Source organism: Fundulus heteroclitus, chromosome 2, assembly GCF_011125445.2.
Source record: "Fundulus heteroclitus isolate FHET01 chromosome 2, MU-UCD_Fhet_4.1, whole genome shotgun sequence".
Lineage (NCBI taxonomy): Eukaryota > Metazoa > Chordata > Actinopteri > Cyprinodontiformes > Fundulidae > Fundulus > Fundulus heteroclitus.
In genome coordinates this window covers 323800-339405 of record NC_046362.1, presented here as the reverse complement: position 1 = coordinate 339405, position 15606 = coordinate 323800, and the positions used below count along the sequence as shown (strand labels likewise).

Genomic DNA, 15606 nt, shown 5'->3' with positions numbered 1-15606 from the left:
TACCTTAGAAAACTTTTAACCAATATCTGTTTGTATCTGTCTGTAGGATTTGTCTGAATTGACTTTGTAAAGTGTCTTGAGATTATATGTGTTGTAGTGAATTGGTGATTTTTATTTAATGGGTTATTCCTTGAGTACCTCTGGGTATAGAATAAATTCAGCACTGTGGCTGCTGGGGTTTTTCTTGAGGCTCTCCTGTACTCTTCTTTGTGATGGGAGATACAGCTATCTCTGTGTTGGTCCTTCTGGGGCTTCCGCGCTCTGGGGGTCCTTCTGGATGTCTGGAGCTTTAGTCTCCTGCGTTGTCTTTGGCTCCTTACAGTTGAGCGTTTTCCTTACTATTGAGCGTTTTTCTTCTGGACAAACCTTACATATACAAGCACACTCAGGGGCTTTGACCCAGGTGCTTACAGACATGATTCTATAGAGATAAACCCTATAGTTAGTGTTGGATGTCATTAAATACATCTTGTATTAATGATATTGCATATAAATCAATGATGTTATCAGAGGGGTTGGTTGTGTGTACCTGTGGTACTTTTTCTGTTTGTTTTCTGTTGTTCTTTCTATCTCTCTTTCTGCAGGTGTAGAAGCAGACTCCATGAATGTTATCTTGTATTCTGTTCTTTGTTTTAATTTTGTCACCTTTTCTCCCTTTTAACGTTTTACCTTTCCTTTCTCTCTTCCTTACTTTCACTTTTACAGTTTCGTTTCTGTGTCAATTGAATTTGAAATAGTTCCAAAATAATGTCCAAAAATAAATCTCTTCGGCTCTCTTTGGCATTAAGAAAGCAACTCTTAGTTCTACACTGCTGGAAAGGACATGTTAAAAAAATAACTAAATAAAAACAGCAAAACAAGTGTCAGGTTCAAACACCTAAAACATTCATTAAACAAACACAAGGAGGAGAGACAACAGAAGAGTTAATTTTCATATATCTTGCAAGGAGAGCTAAATGGAGATGCTTAATACAGATCTTCAAATTTGCTCTGAAGTGTCCCCTCCTCTCTTTTTATTAGGCAAAGAAATCCCTGGTTCCATTGTCAAGCTAAGGGGTAGGGATAAGCAAAACTGTGACCTTCAAGATAATACCAAGCAGTTCACACAGTACAGTTATGCGTAAGCACTCCAGATGGCTGAATAGAGTTCATAAAAACACTTATAGTCACAACATATTTCTCTGCTTTCTGCAGGCCTTCTGCAATGATAAGAGAGACATCTAAAATCTTAAAACTTCTTAGTAGTAAAGAGTAAATATATATGATAAATGCAATGAATATAGTAAATAACATAAAATATGTAGAAAATAGTAAGAATAATTCTATTAACAATTGAATGCTAAGCTAATAAATTGAACCTTATGAGGGTGCTGCACTGACAGTTTTAGATACAAAAGCAGGATTTCAAATAATTTGGAGTTCTAAACATTATTATTATTATTATTATTATTATTATTATTATTATTATTGTAAGACAGCCATGTAACAATTTCTTGGCAAAAAAAAGTTGATTTGGGGTGAGTTACTCTTTAAGTTAGCACCAATATAGCGCCATTCAGCCATGCTACATGGCAGAGCTGCATCAACATCTCTACTAAAATTTACTGATGTGGCTGGAAGGTGAGGATGTAATGACTAAAGCAGAGGGCATTACTCAAACAAAATTGTAACATGATAGAAATGACATGATGCCAAAAGCATAGTTGATGGCGAGAGCTTTCATGATTATAATGTTTCACATATATAATTGAAAGTATGTTCATTTAATAGATATTAATATTACAACTTCAGTAAATTTCATTGATTTAATTTCGCTCATTCTGCTGAAGAGATTTACTGTATTGTCCTTAAAGCATCCAACATACATATTGATATTACATTTTTGAGCATACATCTATTGTAAGAAAGGTGTTATTGTATTGTCTATGTTTTCTTGAAGACCAAACGTTAAGCTAAATCTCCAAAACTTAAAATTGTCTATCTGTATAAAATGTAGATAAACTGCACTGGAAATGGAGATTGTCTGCAAACCCCAGAGTTTGTAAAGATACTGCTTCTTCATACTGTACCAAACTTCCAACATTTAAGGCTTCCCATAGTTTGCTAAACTACTTTGTGTCCAAGATAGCCTCTATCTCTCTTAATAGAATATGATGCAGATAAAAATACAGATATTTTGCTGTCCTTCAGCTTTATTGAAATATTGATCACAAGTGTATTTTTTTCCTTTCAGATAGTAGACAGATGTTTGAATTAGTGTACACTGTTACCATCTACATTTTTTTTTCTTTTTCCCAGAAACATCCTTAAGTCTCTGTGAAGATGAGTTCTTGGATGAAGCTAAGGAGCTTGAGAATGCTGAGCAAAGGTTACCGCTGAGCTCAGCATGTGAAAGACCAGATACACCAGGCTGCGAAAGATCGTTTCATATGCTTCAGTTCCAACTGATTGTATATATTACCATTACATTGGACTTATTTCCTGTTAAATAAATGTAATGTTGTTGGTTATATGACATGTATGCCATACCTGTAATGATTGTTTTTTTCTCTTGTGAGTTTTTTTTTTTTTTTAGAGGAATGAGGAATATCACTTGTTGCTGTGGCTTTTATTATTATTATTATTATTATTATTATTATTATTATTATTATTATCAAACATCACGTGTTGGTTGTGATTGGACAAAATTCAGTTAATAAATGGTCAGATTAGCTAATATATTATTTTCACTCCCATTTATCACTCAATAATCTGTATGAACAGTTACAGTCTGGATTCTGTCCACTCCACACCACAGAAACTGCACTCGTAAGAATAACCAATGACCTCCTCATGGCAGCTGATTCTGGTCTACTCACTATCCCCATCCGCCTTGACCTGAGCGTGGCCTTTGACACCATTAGCCACCCCACCCTCCTCAATAGATTATTTTTCATTGTCATCACCCTCGATCCACTTGCCTGTTTCAGATGCTACCTCTCAGGCTGCACTCAGTTAATTGAACTCAAATGCTTCTTATCCCAGTCTTCTCCTGTCACTTCAGGTGTGCCCCAAGGCCCTGGTCTGGGCCCCCTCCTTTTCATCATTTACCTTCTTTCACTTGGCAATATCTTACATAAGTACAATATCAGTTTCCACTGTTCTGCAGATGACACCCAGCTCTACCTCTCCAGTAAACCCACCTCCACTCTCCCACCCTCGTCCCTTGCTGACTGTCTATCAGACATAAAATCTAGATTCTCTTCCAATTTTCTCAAACTAAATAGTGACAAAACTGTGGTTCTCCTCATTTGTTCTAAATCAACACTATCTGAAATGGACAGTTTCTCAATGACCATTGACAACTCCATTGTCTCCCCCTCCCCAAAGGTTAAGAATCTAGGTGTCATCCTCGACAGTATTCTATCTTTTCATTCCCATTTCAGTAACGTTACACGGTTTACAACATCCCACCTGCCTGTCTCACCACCACAGGGAGCAGAGCATTCAGCTGCTTGGCAGCTTGCCTTTGGAACAGTATACCTCCAGAAGGCAGAAGCACTACTTCACTACCACACTTCAAATCCAAACTGAAAACCTACCTGTTCAAAACTAAAGTTCCCCTATTATTTTATTTGCACTGTCTGAAAATTTCTGCATCAATTTGTCCTGCTGCTAACAGCAAACACGTTCCTTTTCTATTGTGATCACACACAGATCACTTTATATCAGCAATTTATACTGTGACCTGATTGCCAACATATGTACCCCATAATATAACTCAACTAAAATAAAAATGTCAATACAGACAGTTGTGAGTATTTTTCTTCTAGATTGTCACAGGAGACCTTTCAAATATAATAGTTTTTTTCCCCTCTTGAATAGTGTCATCACCCACCTCAGTTCTTTCTAAAGCTTTGCAACAAAATCTGTCAGAGAGGATCTTAAGAGGGTTGCTGCAGTAGTCAGGCTGTCATTGTTTGAACTGACCTCTGTCTGTCTGTCTTTCTAGGTCTCTAACATGGGACAGAAACAATGTAACTGCCAGGGGTCTCCAGGATGTGGCAGATGCCTTGGAAAGGTCTTGCTTTCACACACACACACACACACACACACACACACACACACACACACACACACACACACACACACACACACACACACACACACACACACACTATCAGAGGCTTTAATTAGTACAGGAGATGGGGAGAAATCAAGATGGGACTGGTCTGAATGTTTTTTTCAGTGTGCTTGTTTAATAAATTTAATTTAATGATCTTTTCTACAGTTGATATCTCTCTTAGTAAGCTTTCCTTTGATAAAACAGAAAATAGCTTCGCAGAAGTGGCAGGGCTAGTTTGTGTAACCTATGTACAGAGGCCTTAGTCCTCAAAACGGCCATTCCGGGTTCTATTGCCAGCCCATGGACTTTTGCCGCATATCTTCCCCCTCTCTCACTCGTACCTGTTTCCTGTCAGTTCACTTTCAACTAAAGGTCACAAGTGGCCAATAAAATAAAATAAAATAAAGATAAAACAACGACTGTCATTGGTGCTGGTGATTGGCAGGGTACTGGTAGAAATTGGCCTAGTGTTGGTCAGCAAGGAAGAAGAAGAAGAGGTGAAAGACGTGTCCATAGGAAGAGAGAGAAGAAGAAAGGTAAGAGTCTAGGACTGAGAGTAGGACAAGAAAAGAGTTGCCTGACATGATTCAAAGGAAAAGGATGGACATACTGCGTGTCCAGGAGAGCAGGTGGAAAAGTAGCAAGGCTAGAACTTTAGCAGCAGGATTTGAGCTCTTTTACCATGGTGTAGATGGACGGAAAATCTTGTAAGAAAATAAATACCTTTATTGTCCCCCAATGAGGTAATTTGGGCAGGACAGTGGTTAGAAAATACATACAGTTACACACTTGATCAGTAATGAATAACAAGCTGATTTAGAGTTAATTTCTAAAGCAAAAGAGAGTGAATTTATTAGAATGGCCAAAAAGAAAATATTGCTCAATTACTGATAATACAGCATATTCAGATAAAAGATAGGAGTTATCTTGAAGGAGGAGTTTGTAAAGAATGTTATGGCAGTTAAAGAAGAGTCACATAGGGTGATGAGTCTGAAACTAGAATTTAAAGGTCTGATTGTTGCTCATGCAAATGCTGTACAGGCAGGATTTGAGTTAAAGAAGGAGAAATTCTGGAGCGAGTTAGATTAAGTGATGCAGAAAATCCCCAGAGATAAAAGAGTGGTGATTGGTGCATATGTTAAACGACACATGGGAGCTCGGAACAGAGGTGGCGAGGAAGTGATGGGCAGGTTTGGTATCCAGGAATGCAGGACAGAAGGTGGCAGACTTTACAAAGAGGATGCAAATGGCTGTAGTGAATACTTTCTTGCAGAAGAGGGAACACAGAGTGATTTACAAGAGTGGAAATAAGAGCACATAGGTGGATTACATGTTGTGTAGACAATGTAACTTGAAGGAAGTCACTGACTGCTAGGTAGTGGTAAGTGAGTGTTGCCAGACAGCGCAGGATGTAGGCATGTAGAATGACTCTGATGGAAGCTAAGAGAGAAAGAAAGTTGTGTTACTCTCAGGGAGGAGAGGAGACAGGGGGTGTTCCATATGATTTGACAACCACAGCTAATGCTATCTGGAAAACATGTAGGAGAGTACATAGTATATCTTCTGGAAGGAACACTGATAAGGAGACTTGATGATGGAATGTGGAAGTAATGGAGTGGGTTGGGAGAAACTTTTGTTGGCTGCATCCCTCGTAGGCTACAGGGCGTGTCACAGTACTACTGTCCTCCAGCCAATAACTTCTGGACAGATAGACTTTGAATCCCTTCTAGGAGCACAGGCCTTTGGCTGTGACACCACAGTAAGGAGAACAACCTGAAGCCAAATGCTGCTGCTTTCTTCGAGAGTTAACCATATATGTCCAGTTAGCCTGGGTCCTTTAGAAGGATGTTGAAAATGGGATTTAGGGCTCCTAACTTCTGACCTCATGAAAGGGGACTAATGGTTCTGATTACTTTCCTGGTATTGGTGGCTATTTCTTTCCCTTGCCGTCTCTGTAGGATGATTATCAATACGAAAAGACTGATTAATGAGATCTTCCAATGTTTGACTGCCAATTCTTCTCTCAATTTTATGTTTAAAGAATTAAGGAATGCTGTGGAACTCTATGGCCTCTCAGCCACTGCCCTACAGTTTTTAGCTGTTTCCTCATCATTAACCATTAACTCTGTAGGCAAATCTATGCTTAAATTGTTATAAAAATTAATCTGATGAAAATAGGTGGCTTATAGTTTAATGAATTATGGCCTTTGCCCATCTTAATGCCAATCAACCTGTGCAAGATATTTTCTTGTGAGTATGACATTATATGGTCTCTTCTTTTATTGCATGTCAACATAACGTAAAACTTTCTTACGCTAAGGACAATGATGGTCACCTGTTGATTTTGTTCATTATCTAATAAGATGCGCACCTTTTGGATCCTGAAATGCATGGTATTAAAGCTGAACTAATCAAGAAACCTGTACCATCCAGATTAAATAGGGCTAAACAGGGTCTCAGAATGAACCAGGATTTTTGAACTTGCAGTTTTTTGTGTCCGGTTCAAAAATGTATTTTTGATGCAGGTTTTCTGTGTTTTGCAGAAATTTTACCCTACAGAGGATGTCTCTCCCCTTGACTGATATAACACAGAGTTACCGCAGCAACCCGGTCCGAACAAAAGATGCCCTGCTCAAGGTTGTTTAATAACTTAAGTGCGTGTGCATATGTGTGTATAAAAATCTAATTAAAATACAAGGGACATAGGAACTTAATTGACTGTGATTTTCACGGTTGTACAGTGTTGCGGATATCAATGACAATGGCATGCTTTTCGCCTGGATAACATTTGGTTTGAATTTGCATATTCAGATTCAGCAGTGTCTAGACAGAAACAACATGAGACAGCCTGGCAGTGTGGAACTTCAGCAAGTGCTTAAGAGTCAACAGTCTGAAAAGGTATGAAAAACAAAATGATGGCTATGTTACAGCTAATTTTACTTATAAAACTGTATTAGGTCTGAAAGTTTTTAGAACTAATATTTTTTAGCTCAAGAACAATAATTAATATGCACTGAATGTCTGGGATTCCAATCAAAAATGCTGTAATGCATCAAGAGATGGCAAAAAATGAAGGTTAAAAGCGTTCTCCTACATATTGTTTTTACCACAACATAAATATTAATGAATGAAAATAAAAGACATAGCCATACAAAAACCTACTTACACTAAGTAAGCAGGCATTCGAAGGTCTGAGGCATTCTTATTTGACAAACAAATCGGCTCAAGATCATTTAGTCCTTTATACACCAGTTGCAGAATTTTAAAATGCTTTGTCTGTATGGTCATACAGAGATATAAACTTGTGTGTTGTCAGCCTACATATTATTGGTCAGTCTAACTAGTGAGGGGGTTGAGTACTACAGATTCTAAAAGCTATTAATAGCTTAAGCAATTCTTACACAAAGGATATGTATAATTTAAACGCTATGTTTTTTTTAAAAAAAATATAGCAATATTTTAGCAGAACCTTTAACCCACATAGTTAATATTTCCATCAGAACAGGGCAATTTCCCGATGCATGGAAAAAAGCTTTGGTGTAACCGACTTTCAAAGCGGGAAGTCTCCATGAAATCAATAACTACTGTAATGTTTTACGAGGAGATGAACCCGGTATTCAGCCAGACACTAAAAAGTATGATTAACAGGATTTATTGGAGGAGATTATGAGAGTGAATCAGGCAGGCATACAGAAAATTGTCCAGTGCGGAATTCCAAGCAGTCATACAAGCAAAACAAAAAAACATGAACAGGGAACAGGCAAACTCAAAAAACAGAGGATCAGAATCGGATCAGGTAATGAGGTTGACAGGCAAAATACAGAAATGCTGGAGCACTCTTACCGGAGGACATGTGAGTAGGGAAACGAAACATGTGTGAGGTTCTGGCAGGGAGTAGAGAACTGAGGCTGGTATAAATAGGCAGAGGAACAGGTGAGCAGAGTGAACAACTAATTAATTAGAACAGGTGGAAGTGATCAAGGACGGGGGAGTGACTGAGGGAGCTGACAGGACCAGTGGAAGGGAACAGAATCTAAACAAGGTAAATACAGAACCAGAATAACATAAGGACCAAACCTAAGATAGAAAATAAAGCAGAAACTAACAGAGCACATGATGAAAAACCAGAACTACTACTAAGACAGGATTAAGAACATAAATAACATCTAAGACTAAAACTAAATAATATGCCAGGGTAAACTAAAATATACAAGCTATAATAGAAACCAAACAAGACAGAACCTAAGACAGAAAAGTGTACTGACTAATCAAATAACAAACATAAAACAAAACAAAACCCAGAATATGACAACTACAGGCCAATAAGTCTTGTTCCGGTCATGTCAAAAGTGATGGAGAAAATTATTCTAGAACAATTACTATTGTATTTAGAAAGTAACAATCTTCAGCATCCCCTTCAGTTTGGCTTCAAACACAATCATTCCACAGAGACAGCTGTAAGTCTGCCGCTTGAAAAGGTTACACAATCACTTGACAGGGGACAAATCACTGGTGCAGTTTTCCTTAACTTGAAAAAAGCTTTTCATACGGTGAATCACAACTTACTGATCTCAAGGCTTTCATCATTTAATTTTTCGGAACGATCATTGTCTTGGTTTTAATCATATCTGAAAGATCGTGAACAATGTGTTGTCATTAATATTAGTAAATCTGTATTTCGTAAAATAGTAAGTGGGATCCCACAAGGAACTATCCTAGGTCCGGTCCTCTTTAGTCTGTATGTTAACAGTCTTCCTGAAATTTGTCCTGAAGTTAACCTGCAAATGTATGCTGATGACACCAATGTTTATACATCGGACAAAAACAGTATTGTAGTCAGTGAAAACCTTCAGAACAGCTTGCAGAGATTATCATCATGGCTAAATGACTCTTGCTTAACTCTCAACACAAAGACAACTAAGTGTATTTGCTTTTCAGTCAAGAAAACGTCATTACAGTCTTTGAATATCCAGATCAATGGGGTCCCTATTGAGGAAGTACCACAAGAAAAATATTTAGGAATAATTTTGGACGCTCAGTTAAATTTCAGGAGCCATGTTGATAAAATCAGCAAAACTGTTAGATTTTATATAAACTGTTATAAAATAATTAGGAATTGCTTAACACTTCATTGTGCTGAGATGTTTTTAAACTCCTTGATCCTCTAACACTACTGTTATGGAGCTACAGTCTGGTCTCAGACTAGCCAAACAATACTTAAACCATTTGCAAGTCTTTATAATCGGGCTCTAAATGTTTTATATCAAAAGCCAATCAGATTTCACCACTGTCACATTTTGGCTAAATTTGGCATTTTGGACTTTACTAATTATATCTGGACCCTGAAATTAACCCCTCAACAGATCATTGTAGAACCCAGATTTATGACATTATCAAATGGCAGAAATAGTCCTTTTCTATCAAATAAGTTCTGACCCAGTTTAGCACTGTACCAGACAATCCCCTTATTTCTCTAGCCTATCGAACTGCATGTTATGATCAACTGTGAAAAAGGCAGTACTGAGAACAAGTAATACCAAGGCAGAAGTTGTAGACCCATCGTTATTAAGGATGTATATCATTCAACACTTTTACCAAAGCCATCTCAGTGATGTCCTTTGGTCTTAAGCCAGTCTGGAAGGCAAGGAAGAGGTTCTTTCTACATCATAAAGATATATAATTGTTCATAAATGCTGTTTTTGGATAAAGTTTAAATTCTTGTTCTTTTTTATTAACATGTGTCAGCAAATAATAAAACTTTAAAACAAGGTGTATAGTACTTGAATACAACCTTTAAATACGTCACTGTACAAAAGAATAATAGCTAAGCAGCGGTAGACTAAAGATGCTTAAAGAACATTTGTAGCTTCTGTGTTCTTTGACAATGTTTTCCATTTTCTCTCATTGACGTCTTCAGCTTAAAGCCATTTAAAATGACTCACCTTTTGATGTGGTTCTTTCAGCTCATTTCAACTCAGGCTCACCAGTTTTCATCTGTGCCTGAATGTTTTCCTCCATTTGTGCCTATTGTCCTCGATTTTAGCTGATCCATGGTATGTGTCGACAGCTAGAAGACAGCCTTCAGCGTATAAGCCACTGTAATATTCAGATTGCCCAGAATGACATTATGACTGCACATGAGGTGCTTCAAAATGCCAGAGAGTCTCTGAAGGTAAACATTTCAGTTTTTTTTAGAGAAATAAGAATTCATGATGTTGTGAGCTAAAGTAATTTTATACAATCTTTGTGTAACTTTATCGTATCTCACCCCAAATCAGGTTGATGCAACAATTCTAAAACATGCTTTATAAGGGATAATAAAGTTTTAACTGTCACTGGATTGGTTTTGCTTGCCTTTTTTGTGCTTTACATGTGCAGCTCCTTCCATCTCTATGTGACGAGAGCAGAATGTGTCCCTCTGAAGGAGACTGTGTGATAGATATTCTGTCTGATGCTACGTTGGCGCTGACTCAGGAAATCACAAAAAACTTGCAGGTATATTTATGCTACATTATCCGACAGTCACAGATCTGACATTTACTGACTAATTTTGCAAGTTTAGGGATTCTGTTCATTAAATAGGTGGACTCAAACCGTATTAGGTCCCCACTTTAATGTGTTAGATCCTCAGTTTTGATTTGCAGTGTACATCAATCACTTTTTAATATGATTGATTTATTATACTGATCTTATTGAGCTATGCTGCAGACTTCTATGGGGGTCTGGCTGAAGTTTCAGGACAAACGGACAGAGCTTTGTGTAAACATTCACAAACAATAATCAAATTTAGCGTGATGACTAATTGTTTGGCTAGTGAGGAGAAGCAATTGGAGTTGTTGGTACTTGTGACTGTTGTTTGTTGACAGTCGACACACGGAAACTGTGGATTTTGCCTAAAAATGTGAACAAGCACACCTTCCAGGTCCATCCCCCTTGCTGTCTGCTGCACTGCAAGCCTTCCTCCACAGCTCCAGAAATTATCAGTTTTCCTGTAAGACAAGGCAAATTTATATTATATATATTAAATTGTATAGCACATTTCAGTACAAAGACAATGCAAAGTGCTTTACATGATTAAAATATAGGAAAATAAAACAGAATAAAAGCAAGTTGGAATAAAATGTAGAAACAAAATAAAACATGGGAAAATAGAAATTAAAAGCAAATATTAAAAACAGTTGGACTACAAAGTTGACCTTGGCACTAGCAGACCAAAGTTGAACTGTTTCAGTAAAACAGTTTAACTAGAACAGTCAAAGGCAATCCTAAACAAATGTGTTTTTAATCTTGATTTAAAGGAACTCAGGCTTTCCGCACTTTTACAGTTTTCTGGAAGTTTGTTCCAGGTAAGTGGGGCATAGGAACTAAATGCTGCTTCTCCGTGTTTGGTTCTGGATCTGGTTCTGCAGAGCAGGCTGGAGCCAGATGATCTGAGTGGTCTGGAGGGTTGATACACTGATAACAAGTCTGTGATGTATTTAGGTGCTAAGCCATTCAGGGATTTATAGACTAACAGAAGTATTTTAAAGTCTATTCTCTGAGATACAGAGAGCCAATGTAAGGACTTTAGAATTGGGGTGATGTGCTCTACTTTCTTAGTCTTAGTGAGGACAGGGGCAGCAGTGGTCTGGATCAGCTGCAGCTGTCTGAGAGGCCGACCCAGTTTTCCAGGCCCTCTAACAGGATGGAGTGATAGTCAGTATCAAATGCTGCACTAAGGTTCAATCATACCAGCACTGTGGTTCTTCCACAGTCTACATTTGTATGGATGTCATTGAACACCTTGAAAAGGTGGTCTCTGTACTGTGGTGAGCACGGAAACCTGACTGGAAAATGTCAAAGCGGCTGGTCATTGTTAAGAAGGTGTTTAATTGTTGAAGCACAGCGTTTTCAATAATCTTACTGATAAAGGGGAGGTATATGTAAAGCAGGTTGTCTGTCCATCATTTCTCCACACAACTGCAGCCTACCAGAAATGTTGAGCTTGAACAATTGTACATGCTGTGTGAGAGAGGGGGTGTGAGCACTGTACACAAAAGTGATTGAAACTGCTAACAACCAATCAGAGCCAGACATTCCTCCTGGCTCTGATTAGTTGTTTCTGACCAGGAGCAGAGTATTTCTGCACATGGTAGTAGGGCCGCTGGGAGGAGCCAGAGGAGCTTTATTTTTTTCACAGATTTTTTTGTCTTTGTCTGTATTTTATAGCTAGGACATAGTGACAGTTTTAACAAATATGTAAAAAATTCATATAAGATCTGTTGAGTAGGACAAGATGTTGTTATCCCAATAGATACCTAAGGCACCGACGAGACACTGTTGCCATCAAGTAGGTAATGGCATCCCTTGGGTTCTCAAGTGGACGCCCTCCTTCTTGGGTGTTTCGCTGATAGGCCCACGACTATGACTCCAGAGGGTTCAGCAGTGAATCCCAGCGTCCCAGGTTCACTCCCATCAACCATCACACACTTGAGACCCAGGCCAGGTCCTTCCTCTTGGTCCACAGCCACTGGCTCCCCTTTTCAGTGGCCTTGGAGAGGTCCTTGATTGCCTGCCTGTGGGCCTTCCCTCACACCCCCATCTCCCTGAGTAGCCTAGATGTTGAGCTGGCTATGATCCCCTGCAGCCTACTTCCACCAGGCGTACCTTCACGTTCCATCCTTGCTGTTGGGCTTCAGCTGCAAGATTGGTGTACCTCAGCTTCTTCCGCTCAAAGGCTTCCTCTACAGCACCCTCCCAGGATACCGTGAGCTCAATGATGTACACCAGCTTGAATGAGGACGACCACAGAACGAGGTCTGGACGCAGGTTGGTGGATGCAATTTCCGGTGGAAAGTACAGCTTTTTGTCCAGGTCTGCCAGCATTTTCCAGTCCTGTGCTCTGCCCAGCTGCCCAATGTCAGCCCTACTTGTGATGGTGAAGCTGGCTTGACCCTCTCGAACAAAAAGTGTTAACTGCCAGTGGGATGGAGCGGGGAGCGCAGTGGGATGGAGCGGGGGAGCGCATTTGCACTCACCCGCTGGCATTCCAGCACTGCTGCAAGATTTCTGAGCACCTGGTTTTGTCGCCAGGTGTAGCGACCTTGGGTAAGGCTGGTCTTGCATCCCACTAAGATGTGCTTTAGTGTTGTTGGGCTTGGGCACAAGGAGCATGTGGGGTCCTTGCCATACCATTGACTTAGGTTTGCAGGTGACGGTAAAACATCATAAGCAGCTCTAAGATAAGATAAGATAGGCTTTATTGATCTGACATTGGAGAAATTCGCATGTCACATCGGCTCATTAATCAGTAATCAGAAGAAGGTGCCAAAAGTAGGACAAGGGGCATCAGGTATATACAGTGTGTTCTCGTTTATACAGTGGATCAAAAAGAAGTAGATAAGAAAATAGGAATAAAAAATACAAAAAAATAAGGCAGAGTATATCTTATGTACATTCACGGTGACTTATACACATGTGTATTGAAATATATTTAGGTGTAATAGCAGCAGAAGTCACTTCTTTCAGGATTATTGCACAATGTATTAAATAGAATTGCACATTAGATATTGCAATTAGGTTATTACAGTTATAGTTAGTTGTGGTTACAGTTATAATTACAGTTCCTCTACAGTCTGGTGCAGGGGGTGGAAGGTGTTGTCCATGATGGATGGACAACACTGTCCTCTCAACCACTTCCTCCACAGAGTCCAGAGTGCAGTCCTGGACAGAAGTAGCCTTCCTCACCTGCTTATTCAGCCTCTTTCTGTCCTGCTCTGCGTTGCCAGGGGCCCAGCAGACAACAGCGTAGAGGAGGGCTGAGGCCACCACAGAGTCATAAAAGGTCTTAAGCAGAGGCCTGCTCACTCCAAAGGATCTCAGTCTCCTCAGTAGGTGGAGGCGGCTCTGGCCCTTCTTGTACAGAGCATCGGTGTAATGAGTCCAGTCCAGCTTATTGTTGATGTGAACACCCAGGTATTTGAAACTCTCCACAGTTCAGTTTCTATGTCCTGCCCCTGGATGTTCACAGGTCAGTGAGGTGGGGGTCTTCTCCTGAAGTTGATCACCATCTCCTTGGTCTTACTGGTGTTTAGACACAGGTGGTTCTTCTCACACCAGTCCACAAAGTCCATGATGACCGACCGGTACTCCAGCTCGTTCCCCTCAGACACACAGCCCACAATGGCCGAGTCATCAGAGAACTTCTGAAGGTGGCAGCTGTCTGTGTTGTAAGTGAAATCCGAGGTGTAGAGGGTGAAAAGAAACGGATACACCTCCGACTGACTGCCACCTCCGACTGACTGCTGTGCAGCTGCACGTGCTGAGCGCGGTCAATGAGGTAGTCGATGGTCCAGTCAGTTAGATGTTTGTCCACCCCAGCGTCCTCCAGCTTCTCCCTCAGCAGCACCGGTCTGATGGTGTTGAAAGCGCTGGAGAAGTCAAAGAACATGACTCTCACAGCGCTCCCGGTGATCTCCAGGTGGGTGAGCGCCCGCTGCAGCAGGTAGATGATGGCGTCCTCTACTCTGATGTGGGGCCGGTATGCAAACTGCAGCGAGTCCAGGGTGGGGCTCACCACGTTGCGCAGGTGAGCAAGGATGAGGCGCTCCATGGCCTTCATCAGGTGGGAGGTCAGGGTGACTGGTCTGAAGTGGGCCGGTTCCCTGGCGTGCGGTGTTTTGGGAACCAGTACCACACAGGAGGTCTTCCACAGGGTGGGCACCACCCCCAGGCTGAGGCTCAGGTTGTAGATGTAGCTGAGGACCTCACAGAGCTCATCTGCACAGGTCCTCAGCAGCCTGGGGGGATGCCGTCTGGTCCTGAGGCTTTACTCTGTTTCAGCCTCATCAGCTGCCCTCTCACCTGCATTGGTGTGACTGTGAGGGGGGAGGCAGGCCGGACCGAAGGTGTGGATGGGTCGGGAGTTGATGAGAGTGGTGGCAGGGGGGATGGTAGGTCTCTGGAGGGTTGGTGGTTGGAAGCGTGTGGAGGGTTGACGGCAGGGAGGGAGCCAGTGTGGGTGGAGTCAAAACGGGTGAAAAACCTGTTCAACTCATCGGCAAACTTGGTGTCACCGTCTGCAGCCCTGCTGTTCCTCTGCCCAAAGCCGGAGATGTTCTTCAGACCTCTCCACACATCTCTGACGTTGTTCTGCGCCAGCTGCTCCTCCTCTGGTGGTAAAGCTTGCCCTGAATTCCTCCATCTCCCATAGATCTTTCCAGGAGAGCTTTCTTTTCTCAACTCCTTCCCATGCCGTCCACTGCCCTTGCTTCGCCTGTGCCACGGCTTGTGTGCGCCTTGCTGCTTCCTCTTTCCGCCGCACCTCTTGGACCACCAGCTTGCGCTTCTGAGCTGGATTGGCCTTGCTCCAAGTTGGTCTGCTAATGCCAAGGCCAAGACCACTCCTCCCCCCTGAACATGTCCCACGATGTCCCAGTGTCAGAGTGCTGCCTTTGCCTGCTCTAGAGCAGCTAGCGGTGTCCACTTCCTTCCATTGGCCAAGATGGGTGCTGCTTGGGACA

At 41.0% G+C, this 15606-nt stretch overlaps 1 protein-coding gene across 1 annotated transcript in view; it reads left to right on the top strand.

Annotated features, from left to right (window-relative positions):
- Window positions 1-15606, top strand: part of LOC105919268 (capping protein, Arp2/3 and myosin-I linker protein 2) — a 178936-nt gene that overhangs the window by 76873 nt on the left and 86457 nt on the right. Inside the window, exons 22-26 of the mRNA XM_036145274.1 lie at window positions 3992-4060; window positions 6649-6742; window positions 6917-7003; window positions 10149-10277; window positions 10484-10600. Coding sequence (XP_036001167.1) covers window positions 3992-4060; window positions 6649-6742; window positions 6917-7003; window positions 10149-10277; window positions 10484-10600 — 496 coding nt within the window. The remainder of the gene's footprint in view (window positions 1-3991; window positions 4061-6648; window positions 6743-6916; window positions 7004-10148; window positions 10278-10483; window positions 10601-15606) is intronic.